Below are 18,901 nucleotides of genomic sequence, written 5' to 3' on the forward strand. Positions count from 1 at the left end.
GAAAATAAAGGTGTGTTTATAATAGTAAATAGTCCCGACTCCTTCAACCTTATACTCGACATGCATTCCGAAGGAGTTCTGTCACTATTCTGGCAAACCAAGGAATAGATATTTTAGGCCTTAAAAGGTACGGTGGGTGGCGTTCGTCCTCTGTAGCTGAGGGATATGTCGAGGACTGTGGAAAATAAAAATAAATTTTCAAACAAGATGGAAATTCTCGAGGAAATTCTACGGTGACAGAGTGATATCGCAGCCCATTGTGTTATTACAAAAGTGCAACAAAATAGCATCATCAAAAGAGAACGTTGTTTTAAACCCGAATTTTATTGCTCCAATAAATTTAATTGTTCAAATAATATTTTTTATTTTGTTTTTAATAAAAATTTGCTTTTTAAAATTCTACTTTTATAAGATTACATACCATCAAAAGCTAATTTGTAAAAGTCACTTATAAATCCCTCAACAAATTCAGTAAAGGTGTCAAATTACACGAGCGTGCAAAAATTGTTTTTGTCTCATTTCAAATAATAAAACACATGAACCTGAAAAGAAAAAGACAAATAATGTAATTTATATCAGCCCATTGTATAAGACAAAAATACTAAGTACATAGTGGCGCCTTTTTGGTACTATCTAATATCTCAATAAAAAGTTCAGATCTGCAGCCACTTTTAAGAAAAGTCGAAAAAATATTATTTCTACCCCCACCACCTTTTTAGCGTACACTCACTTGAAAACATATTATGAAACAACTCTCTTAAAATTGGTCAATTTCATTTTCCGGGACATCCTGTATACAATTGCCCTACTGATTTTACCCGAAATACATACCTACCTATTCAACCGTGTCAAGTGTCAAGAGACATTTAGTTGTTCAATTATTAATTATTACTTTCGACCCAATTTACCCCACTCGCGAATAACAATAAAGAAAGACAGTCCTTACGCAGCAAAGCAGACTGTGAATTCGCAACACGTAACGCTGATGTCCAGATGAATGATGTATGGAATGCGTAGGTGCATGTCCCTCGTAAGAATGTCTAGTTACAGTAAAGCTTTAATGAGTTAGAGCTGTGTAGGCGTTTTGAAAATAGAAGCACACCCCTTGGTTCTCGCCCTCTGGCAATCTATTATGTAGAAGCGTGCCTTATTAATTTGAATATCAAGAAGAAAAAGTACTGCGAAAATATACATTGTCGTGTGTCCCGTGACGTCAAAACAAGAGTTGCTGTTAGAGCATATTCGTACTTCAAATTCGAGTTATAAAGGATTTTACTCAACGTTTGAGTCCGACCTACAAAACCTCTACCAGCTAGAAATAGTTGCCGGTGCTCGAGGACATCTAGCCGATCATCCCTGTGAAATAGAAAATGCAGAGTAGAAATCGAAATTTTCACTTATGTTTGGAATTATAATTATCATCCATGTTTCGAACCCGACCTCCGAAACTGTTCGAATCCCTCCACGACGACGCCCTAGCGATGGCATCAGGAGAGTCCGATACCGTTGGCAAAGTACCCGCTCACAACCCTCCTGCGATGCCCAAAATTTCACCTTAGTTTCAAATTTTTTCACGTAAGTAGGCCATGAAATTTGAGCTGGGACACGAGGGCGAGTTGCCAAAATAAATCTAAAGTAATAACCACATTTCAGGAGAGATAAGTCAACAACGATGAATCGCCCAATTTCGGAGAAACCAAATGTCAGAATCCATACCGAAAAGCAGTCCCCGAGAAGTAGCAGAGCCACCATGAATCGGGATCAAATGTCGACTCAAATCTTTTTTTTATTTTTTGAGTATTTTGCCACCTGTGAAAAGTTTTAAAAATTAGTGAAATAAACCCTTGTGCCAAAAAGGGTTATTTTTATGAAAAAAGTTTTATCTAACCAAAAAATCTCATATTGAAAAAAGTAGAAAAGTAGACGAATACAAAAACACATTATTTTATATCGCGCACATTGAAGAGTGGGATTTTTTGGTTAGGCAAAACTTTTTTAATAAAAATAAACCTTGACTGATCCTTTTGGGATTTGGGGCAAGGTCTTTTGTTTATGACAAAAATACTAGTAGCAAACTATCTGTGCCATCATATAACAGTCTGTAGATATATGCTTACATATTTCCTACTCCAATTTACCATTAATTAATTTTTTATAAACATTTATATGCAAAAAACACATTTTTTTTTAGTTTTTTGCTTATGAAACCTAAACTAACCAAAGAATCTGAATGCTATAAAGAGACAATTTATAAAGAATCGAAATACGAATATGACGAGAGGTCGGATAATTAGTTTGCAAAATTTCTGGATAGAAATAGAAGTATAATACTACAAAACGTATATTCTAATTTTCCTATAAAATGATGCGAAATAGATGAAAAATTCCTCCAAACATACGCAAAAACGGACGAGCACGCGTACGCGGTCAAGTAGTGGGGGAAGTCGGGACATGAGCGGCAATGGATATATAGGTATGCAATTCTGAATATTGTTAGTTATAGATTAATATTATTGTAAGTGGTAATACATAATAAATAATACCAATACACGGAAACACAATGATGTGGAACCTGTGGACATTCCTTGTTTTCTTCCTGCATTTACGCGAAATCTTCATCAAACGTGAATTTGAAAGTTTTCTTACAAAATGTACTTATCTGTTCCAAAGAATATATATTTAGGTGTTCTTGTTAAGGAAATTTTATTACATTTTGTATACAGGGTGTCCGGTAAGTACCTCCTAATCTCTCGGGAGTGTATAGGGGAGGTCAAAATAAAGCTACTCCTTCATATATTTTTTTTTCCTAATGTGCCCCCTAACGGAGTTATGGGGGGTCAAAGGGGTACCTAGAAATTAACGTTTAGGGTTATAATTTTGAAACCACCCTGTATATTTTAATAAAATTTTCGTACGTTGTATTACACATGGAGCTCTACGATTTGATGCTAACATCAACTTTTTGCTATTATCAGGTGTCCAGAAACGGACTGGCCCTATCACAATTTTTCTCAAAATTTTGACAGAAGTAATTTTATCAAACTGAAAATATTATTATTAGATACTCTGAAGGTTTTTCTTTAAAAATGGTACTCTTTATTTATTTCGAAAAAATGAACGGTTTGCGAGATAAATCGGTTTTGAAAAAAATTGGTAACAAATACAACAACAATTAAAATTTATTTTTTTACAATAAAATCATTCCCGCTAGTGCCAGCCTACAGATTCACCATAAACATTTACTGGTGGTGAATTAAGGGAATGAATAATGCCGTTTCTTGTAAAATCAACATCTATGACCAAAATACATCTACAAATTATTATTGCTCTTGTCTCCATGGAGTTCTTTTCTATTGTTTTCGTTGTTAGACCCTGTTGATTTTAAAGTACTTGTCAAAGGCGCGTGACAGAATAAAAATTCAATTTTATTGTGGTATTCGTTTTAAGCCGTTAGAAATAACATTTAAAAATGGAAGAATATTCCTGTGCAGAATATGCTGATATGCACCTAATTTATGGGGAAGCATTATGCAACTCCGTGGAGGCAAGAAGACTTTATGAGGAAAGGTTTCCGGGTCGACATTTGCCGAGTCCAAAAACTTTTGAAAGAGTTGATCGTAGTTTAAGAGAAACAGGTAAAAAAAAATAGTGAAAAACGTTAGTGAAACTAATTTCTTCCGAATCCTTTATTTAGGAAGCTTTTTGCCACGCCGTGGTGGAGCAGGAGCCCCGAGGAGAGTACGAGACCCTCATGTAGAGGAACAAATATTGGAAGACGTTGCTAATAATCCTTCAAATAGCATAAGGAAGCTTGCGGCGCAAAACAATGTTACAAAATGGGCTGTACATGAAACTCTGAAAGAACAATTGCTTTACCCGTACCACATCCAAAAAGTACATGCTATGTCTCCAGATGATTATCCAAAAAGACTTCAATACGCCAATTGGTTTTTACAGCATCATATTCGGAATCATAATTTTGGTACATCTATTTTGTTCACCGATGAAGCAGGTTTTACAAGAGACGGCATAATTAATTCGCATAATCTACATGTCTGGGATGAAGAAAACCCTCACGCTTTAGTTCAAACTCGCTACCAACAAAGGTTTATGGTGAATGTGTGGGCTGGCATTATCGGGAATCATTTGATTGGTCCATTTATTCTGGAGCAAAGACTTAATGGTGCTCTTTATTTGCAATTTTTAGAGGAAAATCTAAATATTTTGTTAGAAGAAGTGCCCCTTCAAATAAGAACTGAAATGTGGTACATGCATGACGGTGCACCACCCCACTTTGATCGTTTAGTACGTCAACATCTGACGAATGTTTTTGGTGATCGATGGATAGGTCGAGGCGGACCTGTATTATGGCCACCTAGGTCGCCCGACCTAAACCCATTAGACTTTTTTCTGTGGGGTCATTTAAAAAATAACGTTTATTCAACACCCGTAAATAGTAGAGAGGAACTTCTGCTGAGGCTAACACAGAACTGTGACCATCTCCGCAATAATCACGGAATATTATTTCAAGTGCACCGGGAAAACATTCGTAGGATTAGAAAGTGCATTGAAGTACGGGGTGCTCATTTTGAACATCTACCGAAGTAACATTTAGGTACCTTTGTTCATTGTTGAATGTTCTTTGTTGCATGTCTTGTAAGTAAGTTATTTTTCAAATGTTATTTTTAATTGGTCACTACTTGCTCATAAAGTATAGCCAACCCGTTCAAAGATTTCTGGACTTGATAAAGTTAAAGAAATTAAATGCATGAAATAATATGTAAAAAAAATAAATTTTAATTGTTGTTGTATTTGTTACCAATTTTTTTCAAAACCGATTTATCTCGCAAACCGTTCATTTTTTCGAAATAAATAAAGAGTACCATTTTTAAAGAAAAACCTTCAGAGTATCTAATAATAATATTTTCAGTTTGATAAAATTACTTCTGTCAAAATTTTGAGAAAAATTGTGATAGGGCCAGTCCGTTTCTGGACACCTGATAATAGCAAAAAGTTGATGTTAGCATCAAATCGTAGAGCTCCATGTGTAATACAACGTACGAAAATTTTATTAAAATATACAGGGTGGTTTCAAAATTATAACCCTAAACGTTAATTTCTAGGTACCCCTTTGACCCCCCATAACTCCGTTAGGGGGCACATTAGGAAAAAAAAATATAGGAAGGAGTAGCTTTATTTTGACCTCCCCTATACACTCCCGAGAGATTAGGAGGTACTTACGGGACACCCTGTATATCACCATTTACAATATTATTAAACTATAGTTATATAACTAACAATATTCAAAATTGTATACCTACATATCCATTGTCCCTCATCTCCCAACCTTCTCCCACTACTCAACCGCTTACGCGCGCTCCGCCGTTTTTGAGCATGTTTGGAGGAATTTTTCAACTATTTCTCATCATTTTATCGAAAAATTAGACGCATCCAGAAATTTTGCAAAATAGTGCGCCAAAAAATTCAAATTGCAATTGTGCCAAAACTAATGATCCGACAGCGCCAGCTTTGTGCATACTTAAAGTACATTTATAAGTCACTACCTTTGTGGACGGGGTCAGCTCTACAACTTAAAAAATGGCGGAGTAATGAATTTTTAAAAAACACAAAATTTTCCGATTTTTCCGGATTTTCTTCGTTTTTAATTATCAGATGGGATCGATCGACCTCTCGTCTTATTCGTATTTCGATTTTCTACAAATTGTCTCTTTATAGCATTCAGATTTCTTCGTTAGTTTGGGTTTTATAAGCAAAAAACTAAAAAAATGCATTTTTTGCATAAAAATTAATTAATGGTAAATTGGAGTAGGAAACATATAAGCATATATCTACAAACTGTCTTTTACACGATGACACAGTCCGTTTGCTACTAGTATTTTTGTCACAAAATCACTGATTCAATGCTCTATTGATTGGCCTAATCTTGCAAAGTTCTATAACCAGAGCAAAAGTGTGAGTCGAATTCAAGCGCATCCATTGTCTTTCGACAGTTTATTTAGAAGGAAATAAGTTCCAAACATATACTGAGGGTTCCACATGGCAGGTCCCTAAAAACCTGAAAAACCAAATACAGTTTTTTCTGAATTCGTTGAACGAATTGCAATTTTGAATTTCGTTTTAGTTGCATCGTTAAGAGCTCTTTACTTGTGATATGCCCATATTTTTCGAAAAGCAATAAAAAATTGTTATTACTAAAATAAATTGTTGTATTTTATTAAGAGCGCACAGTTTGACACCTAGCGTCGAATCCGCCAAAGGTGTCATGTGCCTGTGGCGAAGATCCTAAGGGATAAATTCGAGCTACAAAAAATAGCTTAAGGACAATGACATAGACACCAAAACAGTGAAAAAACTATCCAAAATGCAAAAATGGCTCATAATTAAAAACAATTCGTAAAAAACGGCTGAGTTGAAGGCCTTTCAACTAAACCAATGTTATTAAGCTGAATAAATCAAAGCAGGAATCAAACCCCTAAGAACAACCAAACGAAATGAAAAAAAAAATCCACTAGTGCGACGCACTCGCCCCCTATATCCGTAGTAGAATGTGCTATGAAAAAGGCGTCCGACAACCCCGACTACCTCTGTGCAGAGTCGCTGGAGGCGAGAGTGCAATATCTGCTGGTTACGAGAATTTCAGAGTAAATAGCTGAAGACAATAAAAGTGCTATTCAAGAATATTTAATCATAAGAGGCCAAGTTCAAAACCATTTCACGTACATCTTAGAATATAAAATACCGCTCATAACCAGCTGCGGATTGTTGCCAAAATGCTCGGCAAAATAGTAAAACTGGGCAGTAATGTATTACCATTTCAGATACAAAAACAAGTAGCAATTAAAGTCCCATACAAAATGGGAGCGTCGGGAGTCGGCGATGCCGACGTTGGCAATGCATAGAACTTCGCGTTCTAACGCGTCATCTCGTTTATAGTAACAGCGTCTAAAATGGCAGAGGTTTGAATTTAATTTCAAACACGATTTTCACATTACAATGTGGCTTCAACGGGAGTAGGTGGAAACACGGCATTACCTAAAAAGTGTTATAGAAAAGTTGAATTTCATCCAATAATCAAAAGGCTACTTCGGATAAGACACCACAGTTTACCTAGTAAATGGATAGGTATTAGGCCGGTCAAAATCGACAATAAATTCGCAAAACATGATGTATCTCTGATTTTTTAGTATGTTGTTTGGACCCATTAGGGCTATGACACCCAAGTTTGCAACTCTCAAAAAGTTGTGGAAAAATTTTTACACACCAAAAACCGCGAAACTTGGACTTGTTTCAGATTCTGCTCTATATCTCCTAATCCATGCATTTTTACTCAAAAGCTATTCTATACGTTTTTTAAGAGCATCAAATTTGTGACAAACTAAGCCCAACCGGAGCTCTGTAGGTCAGTTGGTTACCGAATAACGGCACTTTGAAAATAGGCCAGTTTTTCCAAAAATTGAAAATTTTACTTTTAGACCTTCTTTGGACCGAAATTGCGTCGAAACCATTGATCCTACGAGTAGAACTTGTAGTATATAATTTGTAGGCGATTTCATTACCTTTAAATTAAGCGCAGAGCGGGGTCTGCAAGCCTCGTAGTTCTCTCAAAATCGCTAAAAAAAAACATATAAAGTAAAATCACATTTTTCCAGAAATGTTCGATATCTTTTGTTTTTTGATTTGGCAATGAAAAAGAAGGCATGAAATCATTTAAAAACGGTGAAATGTATTTTAATATAAACATAAGTAATCAAAAGTATAGTAACTTAATCAATCAATCAGTCAATCAAATTAGACACATAGTCAAATTCGTCGCCTTGTTTCTGATGGCTCTGGGTCGTCACTTTCGTTGCTCTCTTCAATAGGTATATCTTCCACCTTTGGTGGGGAATAGGTAGGTACTTCAGTATTGGTGGATCGTCAGAGTTGTCTTGAGGCTCGTCATCGTCGTCCTCTTCAATGATAATAAGGGCAGCGTTCTGGCACGTTTCCCCAGAGCAGGTAGCACACATCACAGAACATCTGAGCCCTGCTTTGAGGCAAGTGCAGCCACCTCTGCACCCCTTCTTGCATTTGCAAGAGAGGAGTTTTAGGAGCTCTGCGGGGGCAGGAGCTCGGCGACTAGTAATGGGGATGAGTCCAGCCGAGGTCAATTCCCAACCCCAGTCGGTGGCCTCTTTCTCCACCCTCAACCACTTTTGCACCTGGTGGTATGTGCGGTAGTGGTGATACTACGCAGCCTCTGTGAGGGGCAAACGGGCCAGATTCGCTGGGTGCGACACCACCTCTGCCCTCTTCTGGCAGGGGAAGATGAAAATGTGGGGCCACTTCAGACAAAATCACGCCCCAGTGGACCAAGCAAGAGTTTTCCTCCAGACAGATGCCACACACCAACAAGTCGCAGCAGACGGTGACAAGAGCCCAGTTGCCCTATATGGAGGAGACGAAACGAAAGACACCCTCAACGATGTACGCTTCCGTACTTTTGTGAAGACAGCACCCAACTCCAAAGCGAATCTGGCCCGTTAGCCCCCAGGAGATATAGAGCAGAATCTGAAACAAGTCCAAAAATTTCGCGATTTTTGGTGTGTAAAAATTTTTCCACAACTTTTTGAGAGTTACAATCTTGGGTATACATAGCCCTAGTGGGTTCAAGTAACATACTAAAAAATCAGAGATACATCATGTTTTGCGAATTTAGCGATTTTTTGTGTCGATTCTGACCGGCCTATATGCTTGATGTGACTACATGTAACCTACGTCACTCACCTCATACAAATATTCAACTATTCTCGAGACTAATGCCCCAAACAGCAGTGAATTATATCAGCATCTAAAAAACAGCTGAACCCACCAGTTCCCATCAGCCATCAGTTCACAATTTCACATGCAACGAAAATATTTAACAATCATTTAACAATAACATGATTTGGCTCCAACAGAATAAACAAAAAGCGCACAAATAAAACTGTAACACAGCAACCGAAATGTTGAGACTAATTTGAGGTTAGATTGGTAATTGTTAGAATGGAATTTGAATTAAAACAGATATGAACAGACATCAGAGTCAGCAACCTTGGTTTTAACCTGGGTATGTAATTCCTCTAACCGTCACTAATTTTCTGATTCCAATGACATACCACCATATTAAAAGTATGTATGTTAATTCTCATCCGAAATAGCCTAAAGGTATTTGTTAGGAAAACATCACTTATATAAAACGCTGTCGACAAACAATCTTGGTTGCTTTCATGCTCGTCAATATCATTCCCTAGCCAGCTTTAACACTGAAAGCTATCGAAAAGCAATTCCAACTGTTTTATTTTGTTTATGCTGAAGCTGCAATTGATGTGTCGCAAACGCGCTCTTTCATGGGACAGCTGACAGAAAATCCAGCTATTTTTAGAGTCTAAACTACAGACAGGGAATGAGTATACAGGGTCGGAAAGTATCCATGGTCGATCTGGCGTTACGTGAGAGCGATAAAGTAAGTCATAGAAATCCGTGCGATAGAGAATGATGGCTATAATGAATGCGTCTAATAGTCACCGCCCATTTCGCCCTTCCACAAATAAGAAGTGGATCTTATTTGTAGAAGGGCGAAACGGGCGGTGACTATGAGACGCCTTCATTTAGCCATCCTTCTCTATCGCATGGATTTCTATGTCTTACTTTATCGCTCTCACGTAACGGCAGATCGACCATCGGTACTTTCCGAACCTGTAGATGAGATGTAACAATGCTACATCTATGAGTGGTTACTTCTCTCGGTACCTAGGTCTTCAAGCAGAAAGCACTGGCTCGCAGATAGCCCAGTCATTATTGACATGAAAGAGCCTCTTTAGGGAAAAAAATACTATTAGAAGTTTCTCTGCGGAATATTGTTCGGAAACCTGTTATAAATATAATATCAAAAAATCAACTCGAGGCTAGTTGGGAAACTTTGTTTTAACAGTGGTCAAAGTTATGGAAAATTGGTTTTTTGACTCGCGTGAAAAAACTATTATTCATAGCGAAAAAAAGTTCATACAAGAAAGGTAGGTATTAAATAAGCCTATAAAATGAGAAAAGTCCGATTAATAATTTCGATAATTTGTTTATGCACAAAAGCTCAAAAATGGTCGAAAATTGCCGTTTTTTTCAATTGCTAATAATTAATGCAATTTTCATCGCAGACACTTGTCATTCAGGATTTTTTAGGCATTTTACACCCTTAATAAGTGGTAAAAATTTCAGCCCGAAAGCTCCATTTATTTGGCGTTGGTGGAATTTGTTATCTAAGAAGATGCTATTTTTCCCAAGCTCACAGGCGTTGTAGGGTTTCGATCATTAGTTGTTTTTGTACCTAAATAGTTATATTAACATATGCATTTACTGACAATTTAGTTTTTCAAATTTAATTTGTTTAAAAATGACTGAAAAAATGTTAATATTTATTAAATTGTTAAAATAGGTAATTATTATAAAATAAAATAGTAACCTCTATACCTTAGTTTTCTTCGAATTTAAAAAAAATCGTAAGTTGATTAGAAACTGAGATAACTTTTTTTTATTTAATCGCAGTGGCCTTAATTATTAATATTAAGAGCCGAAATTTGGAGAGAGTATACATTAAGAGCTATATTTTCATGTCCTACATTAACATTAAGGTGAATTCAACTATTTAATTGCGAAAAAGAAGATAGCGGCGATGCGTTCTATTACTTGGTCTAGGGAACGAGTGGGGAGAGCGAGGCGGAGCATGCGCGCTTAACAATTTAATAATTAACATTTTTTCAGTCATTTTTAAACACATTAAATTTAAAAAATTAAATTGTCAGTAAATGCATATGTCAATACAACTATTTAGGTACAGAAACAACTAATGATCGAAACCCTACAACGCCTGTGAGCTTGGGAAAAATGAATTGAAAATAGCATCTTCTTAGATAACAAATTCCTAAACGCCAAGCTAATGAAGCTTTTGGGCTGAAATTTTTACTACTTATTAAGGGTGCAAAAAGCCTCAAAAATCCTGAATTGCAAGTGTCTGCGATGAAAATTGGATAAATTATTAACAATTGAAAAAAGCAGACAATTTCGACCATTTTTGAGCTCTTGCGCATAAACAAATTATCGGATTTTAATCGGACTTGTCTTATTTTACAGATTTATTTAATACCTACCTTTTTTGTATAAAGCTTTTTTTCTCTATGAATAACAGTATTTTATTAAGCGAGTCAAAAAAACACTTTTCCATAACTTTGACCATTATTTTAACAAAGTTTTCCAACTAGTCTCGAGTTAATTTTTTGATATTTTGTTTATAACACGTTTCTGAACAATATTCCGCAGAGAAACTTCTAACAGTATTTTTTTCCCGAAAAAAAGCTATAATGACTGGCCTAAGAGTAGTTGATTTCCGAAGGTCATCAGTTCAAACATTATTTCACCCAGTGGCGACACAAGTCTTGCATTCATAAAACCTGAAAAATAATAGATCGCTCTCTGCCAGTTTAGCCATGTGAAGGCCTAGGCACTGGGTAGTAGTGAGCATACACAAAAATACACACCAGAAATAGCTGAATCACTCGTCGATGCTTCCATCTATGACTATTGATAAGAATGAATAAGGTCGAAAGCGGTATATGTCTGGTGGGTACGGCCGATAAAAAATCCTAGTTATTTACTAGATATGGCGGGTATAATTTAATAATTCTAAATCTTTTTTCAATTATTTTCAAAAAAATAACAAAAATTATCTAGTAATTAACCATTAATATTGGTTGTACAATATATCCTAAATTTATGGATGTATAGAGATAGATGTACCTATAATTGATAAAAACTATAATGAATAGAAAAACGTGAATGAGGAAAGTTTTAAATCTATTCATCCACAGACAAAACAGCTTCCCTCATAAGCTATATTGTCTGCGATTAATCTAATGTTTCACCTCTGGGTTTTATCCTACAATAAGTTACCCGAAGATTTAGATGAGTTAGATAACTACCAGAGAGAAATTTTTTCTTCGAAATACAATTTTAAAAGTCCAAAAGAGATTTATTTTTCTATAAACACTGTTAGGAATTAAATCCACTGATCAAATTTCCAAATACATTGCGTATTGGCATCAAAATTCTGAAGTTTTTAGTAACAGTTTCCAGTTCTCTTCGCCAATAATTGAAAGATGTACATATCAATCCATTATCGTCTGGTATCTGATAGTAACTGAATCCGATGATTTTGGATATTAGACTACTTACGAGTATATCTACTATTTCTATAACATACAAAACCATTCCCACGCTTTCCGATATCCTAGTTTTCCCCTATAAACCGATAAACCTCTAAAAATACCAGACATTAATGATAAAAGTGTTTGGTAATACGAGACTAGCCATAAATCACTTCTTAATTGACTGGATGCTTTTTTTAATGGCAGCGGCCTCCTGGCATTGTTTCTTCTTTTTCAAGGCTTTTTTAATTTTAATTTATGGCGACCCCATATACAGTAATTAATCATTTTATATCATTTTCTCCTGAAGGTTGGCATAAAGCCGACACTAGCCTGTCTGTTGCCGAACAATTAGGAAAACAGTGCTGTATGGGAAACAATATAAATTTGTGGGGTGAGAGTTACCCTGCATGTTTTTTATTAATGAATGTATACAATGCAAGAGAATGCGGTAAATCGAAGATTAGTTAAGGGGTTTATAAGTTAAGTAATAGAGATGTAAGGAATATTTAAAAAAATATATATTTTATGGCGTTACGGAATTATGAAGGTACAGAGTTATGGGGTTATGGTGCAATGAGATCGTGAATTCTAGAGAAGTGTCTTGATATTAGGGTTAAAATATTAATTGATCCAGGAATTCTGACTTTGGATTCGGTTTCGGCGGGTCAAAATAATATGGGATACACTCGTCTGCTTTACCGCCCAGCCTACTTTCTTTTAAAGCGTTATTATTAAAGTTAATATGTAAATTAAAACTTAATTAAATAAACGCAAATACCAAAATCTCCGCAAAAATATACAGTAGGAATTTTGCCGACGCTACGTGACAATTGAATAAAAATTGTCTCACTAACATCTCGATTTTTTAATTTTGTGTACTAAATTAAAGTAAGTGATGGTATTATTAATGTTACTGTTTTCATTGCGAAAGTAATATCATTAAGATCTGATTAAAAAATGTTGTTACCAGAACTTATTTCTTTCATTTCTTTATACTCAGTAGATGAGAAGTGTGACAAACAAATCCAACGCATACTTTTTATCACTGGATCATGTACTTTCAATATGCTCGTCTAGATTGCTCGTTCCAATCTGCCATTACAATAAAAATTCTGTAAATATTTTTAACTGCAGCTTTAATGACTTAAAAATACTTTATTTGTAATGTCTGGTAGTTTCAAATATGTAATGTTAATCTTCATTTATGTGTATTATTTAGTGCATAGATTTTATGTATATCCTTCTTTTTTATGATGATCTGTATTTTTTTGTTCCTTTTAATTTTGCTTATAATTAATGTACGTATTTTATTATTGTCTGTAAAATCCCTGTTCTATAATTGGGTAGTACGTGTTGAACAGTGTATTAAATAAAATAAAATATAATAAAATACAATTACAGTATGTATGTTTTTTACTGAGATAAGAAATGATTATTAGAAAAAATTTTTCTTCGAAAAATTGAATTCTGCCAACATCTTTTACAGTAACTAATAAATACAATTTTGAAAATAAAAACATTTGTATCTACAAAAAAAGAACACTGAAAAATATAAATTTTTTCTATTTCAAATTTCCTTTTATTTTAATCTTTTCTTTTCTAATTTATCCTTTATTGTTTTTTGTTTTTTTTTACAAGTTTTTTTTTGTTTTTTTCTCAAGTTTACAGCAAAATACCTACAAACATAATATATTTTAAAAATTGCTATAAATATATGGAGTCGGATACTAAAATTTTTTACCGAAACTACATCTGTACCTCCACATATGTCCTTCCCCCAGGAAATATTGACAGAACTTATATAAAAATAAAAACAATACTTACCCAAACCTTTCTCAGGCTCTGTCCCAGGACTGTCCACTTGTTGTTCCTGTATGATTTTTTGTAAAGCGCCCACCGTGGACTCCTTTATAAAGCGGTCAGCATCTTGGGCGTCTTCAACTTCTTGGAAACCAATTTGTCCATCTGAAAAATAAGTAATTGAAACATTATTCGAAAAATTAAACCAATACTATTCGGTTTTTTATTAGTACGTCCATATACAATACAATGACAAAATTTGTTTTATGTATTTTTGGTCACCCAAATTCATAATTACTACATCAACCATGCATGGCATAAAAACAGAGATGAATTCAAGACTAACATAGAAGTAAGAGAGAAATAAGTGTCAAAGTTTTAACCGTGTATTTAACCCAATAAAAACAATAACTTTTGTCTAATATTTTTTTTTATAAAACTAACGTGTTTACTGACCCTGCTCTATTTTGTATTCATTAAAATAACGCTAAAGGGTATGCCTATGGATTAAAGAAATATAGGAGTAATTATGCGAATGTTTTATAGAATTATTCGCCACCTTAAAATTTTTTGTTAGTCCAAAGATTAAATATATCTTTTAGTTTGTTATCAAATAAGTGGTTCAGAAAAAAAATGATTAAAAAAAATTCTTGTGTTAAAAGACAGATTTTGAAAAAAATAACAATTTTTTCTAAAACAACATGTGAATGAATTTCATTGAACACAACAATGCACACTAAATATTTATATATTTATTATAGCAACAACTGTTCTAGATAGTAAAAGAATTATATTTAAAAATCTTTATATCATCTGTACTAAATTGTAATTGACTTCTCTTTTACTTTAGTTCCCTCTTAATCTCTCTTAATCCTTACACGTAGATTATATTTTTCACTTGTAACATATTCTGTATTGCCCGTTTCTATTATCAAATTCACAAAAAATATTGTGCGTGGGATTGTATGGTATAGGTTTAACTGTAATAAATAGAAAACAACTAAAATTTTAAATAACTCCGCCCCTTCCCCCGTTTCTTTTCCTTGCGTGTTATATTAAAATTGCACTTTAGCAAAATTATACAGGTTCGGAAAATCCCCATGGTACATCGGCCGTTACGTGAGAGCAATAAAGTAAGTCATAGAAATCCGTGCGATAGATAAGGATGGTTACATTGAAGACGTTTCATAATCTGAATAGTCACTCCCACTTCTAAGCCGAAACGAGCCGTGACTATTCAGATTGTGAAACGTCTTCACTATAGCCATCTTTGTCTATCGCACGGATTTCTTTACTTTACTTTGTCGCTCTCATGTAAAGGCAGATGGACCATGTGGATTTTCCAGCCCTGTATATGTATATAAATAAATACACACGATTCATTTTCGATATCTCTAGTAAAAGGCTTGACAGTAGTACACACATTAATTAGTAGGCTTTGAATACTGAATGACAAATTTCCATATAAATAACAAGTAGGACATCTTATAAAGTTTCTTTTCTAAATCTAGGTTAAAAAACATTTCTCTCAACTTAATTATCACAAATTGCAATTGGTTAAAACATCGAAAGTAGAATTATTCATATATTTTGACCTAGGTTTAGAACATAATCAAATTAAATGTAGCTTGTTTGTCACTTATTTGAAAAAATTTCATTCAGTTTTCAAAACCTACTGTTTAATTTGTCCTTAAATATCTTACTTTTTACTGTAGATACAGGATGGCTCAATAGTGTGACAAAGCTCTCCCTTATTATAAAGATTTGAAAAGAAATATTTTATGGGAGTGATGTACTTCAAAAAGTTCACATTTTAAAAATATTTTGAATTATACAGGGTGATGCATTATAGATAGATAGATAAATAGATAAATAGATAAATAGATAAATTCATGAACTACTTTTTATACAAAGAAGTACATGAACTGTAGTAAGTCAAACATATATCAATAGTAAAAAAAATATATTAAAAATCAATAATGTATTAAAACAAAAAATAACAGATTAACAAAACTTACATAACGACAAAAGTACAATTAAAATAATCAAGATAAAAAATAATTAAAAATTTAAAAACATGGTGGTAGCACTCAGATACTCCTGCACCGAATAAAAACAATTAATTTTCGAGAAGATACTTCCTGATACTTAGTTTAAATTTACAAGAATTTAACTCTTTTACGGCATCAGGTAAAATATTGTAAAGATTTAGCTGAGGTGCTTTTCTGGATGATAGATTTAGTCGGAAACGAGGTCGCAAATAACTAGTCTGTCGAGTAGGTATTATGATAATGTACGTTAGAGTTACGAACAAACGTATTAATATTTTTGGGTATTTCCAAAAGCTGGTAAAATATAAAAAGAGTAGGTAAAGGCATTACCTACTCTTTTAAAATAAGGCTGACAATGGTCCAAACACTTTGCGTTAGCAATAAACCTTATAATCTTTTTTTGCATTCTAAATATCTGTATAGCAGAAGAACAGTTACCCCAGAAAGTAATACCGTAACATAAATGAGAGTGGAACAATGAAAAATATACTTTTAAGAGAGCACTTTGACTAAAATTTACGAATAATAAAAGAATAAAACGACAGTTTTTTCTTTAGAGAATGAACGTAAGGTGACCACTGTGGATCCATTTGTAATATCCAGTTTTATCCAAATTTAATTTAAGATTATTATTTGCGAACCACTCATTGGTTTTATTTTCCAATACATTTACATCAAATTGTAAGGAAACTGCAATATTATTGCTACAAATCGAGGATGTATCATCAACGTAGAGAGAATACACCTCTCAAGAGACAAATAGAGAGAAAAGTCATTCACATAAATTATAAGGAGTAGGGCCCCAAAACCGAACCTTGAGGTACCCCGCTCTCTACTGCAGTTAGATCAGATCTATCATTTTTTAGAGCAACACATTGCTTTCTGGCAGTAAGGTACGATTTGAATAGTTCTAATTGTATCCCCCTAACACCGTAACGGAAAAGTTTCTCAATGAGAAGATCATGAGTAATGCAATCAAAGGCCTTGCTAAGATCACATAGAATAAGCCCAACCAGTTCTGCCCTCTCAAGTCTCTCTACCACGCAATTCACAACATGGGAAATGCCATGCACTGTCGAAAGACGTCTAAAGCCAAATTGACAACTGCCCAATAACTTGTTCGAAATAAAGTAATTTATCAAACAATTCTTAATTTTTATTTCAAATATTTTACCAAAATATGGTATTACGGCGGAGCATCTTTAAGGTGTTTTTTCTTAAATGGAACACTCTGTATATTTTTACAAATTTGTATTCTACAGAAAATTCTCTTTCCTTCGATGTCTTTGTTTTTTGTATTCAATGCGGCGATGCCAAGTTATTTGAAAAAAATAAGATAATTTTCGCTGGGACAGGGTTCTGTAAATCTATACGTTGTGCAGGTATTACCAGTAATTTAGAAAAAATATTTTGTAGGCATGCAGACCAAAGATGAAGATCAGTTCAGACTGGAGTTTTTTCGGAGATAAAATAATTCCTGTTCTAAAAAAGGGGGATCCACCGTTATTAAATAATTACAGGCCTATTACTGTGTCCTGTGGATTCTCAAAAATTTTTGAATACGCCTATCTAGATAGACTAATGTCGTTTATAAATAAATATAGTATTTTAACCACTCATCAACATGGATTTCGAGCAGGATTTTCAACTACTACTGCCATACATTCTTTTTACGGTGAAATTGGTTAATGTATTGACATGGGTGAGTGCCCCGTAGGCATCTTTTGTGACCTTAGTAAGGCATTCGACTGCATACAGCATGATAACTTACTACAAAAATTGTATAAGTATGGTGTCCGGGGTACTGCTTTAAACTGGATTTCTACTTTTTTAAAATATAGAAAACAATATGTGTCTATTACTTCTACAAGTGATGACTTTACTAACGAATTTAAATCTGAATCTAATTCCATTGACATCGGTATTCCTCAAGGTTCAGTCCTAGGCCCTGTACTATTTATTCTTTATATAAATTCATTGGAGGGTTCGATAGGTAATGATGATTTATCATTAATTATTTCAAATAAGTCAACAAAAGACCTGACTACTAATCTAGAAAATACATTGTACAAAATGTGTCTAAGTGGTTCAGTTGTAATAACTTATATTTAAATACCGACAAAACTAAATTAATTAGATTTCACAATAGGTAAAAAAAATTTGAGTCTGTTGCGGCAAATATTAAGAACTGTACTATTACCAGTGATGAAACAGACTGTCAAATTTTTAGGAGTTACTTTGGATGATACATTAAATTGGAAAATGCATTGCAATAATCTTATATCTACATTAAGTTCAGTAAGCTACTTAATAAAGTGTATGAAAGAAATTTTGCACAAACAACAATTGTTAAATTTATATTATGCATACGTGGAGTCTAGATTGCGTTACGGAATATGTTTTTGGGGTAACTCTACCTTGTCTCATTCAGTTTTTGTCATACAAAAACGTATTTTAAGAATAATTGCTGGCGTGCCAAGTCATCGTACATGTAGATATATATTTAAGAATTTTAATGTTCTTACGTTAGTATCATTATTTATTTTTGAAATGTCTGTATATATTGAAATACATATGATTTCAAGTGATTTTGATAAATTGAATGTAGAATAAACTTAGATTATTTACGTATGAAGATTAAATTTAAACAATGATTGAACAATAAGTCACTAGAAATGCTAAAAAGTTATATTATATAAAATGAAATATCATATTGATTTAAAAAAAAGANATATTTTTCTCTTTGTAAATGGTCTAACACCATGTGATCTAAAATACTCATTAAATAAATGAAAATACAGGGTGACCCAT

At 33.9% G+C, this 18,901-nt stretch overlaps 1 protein-coding gene across 1 annotated transcript in view; it reads right to left on the reverse strand.

The window, feature by feature from the left end:
• The window catches only part of LOC108913493 (transcription factor IIIB 90 kDa subunit), a 105,654-nt gene extending 90,347 nt beyond the window's left edge, over window positions 1-15,307 (reverse strand). Inside the window, exons 1-2 of the mRNA XM_023455632.1 lie at window positions 15,250-15,307; window positions 14,064-14,204 (exon numbers count right to left, since the gene is read on the reverse strand). Of these exons, the coding sequence (XP_023311400.1) occupies window positions 14,064-14,204; window positions 15,250-15,307 (199 nt within the window). The remainder of the gene's footprint in view (window positions 1-14,063; window positions 14,205-15,249) is intronic.
• Between the last annotated feature and the right edge of the window lie 3,594 nt (window positions 15,308-18,901).

The sequence above is a fragment of the Anoplophora glabripennis genome, unplaced genomic scaffold (genome assembly GCF_000390285.2).
Source record: "Anoplophora glabripennis isolate ALB-LARVAE unplaced genomic scaffold, Agla_2.0 scaffold801, whole genome shotgun sequence".
In the NCBI taxonomy this organism is placed as follows: domain Eukaryota; kingdom Metazoa; phylum Arthropoda; class Insecta; order Coleoptera; family Cerambycidae; genus Anoplophora; species Anoplophora glabripennis.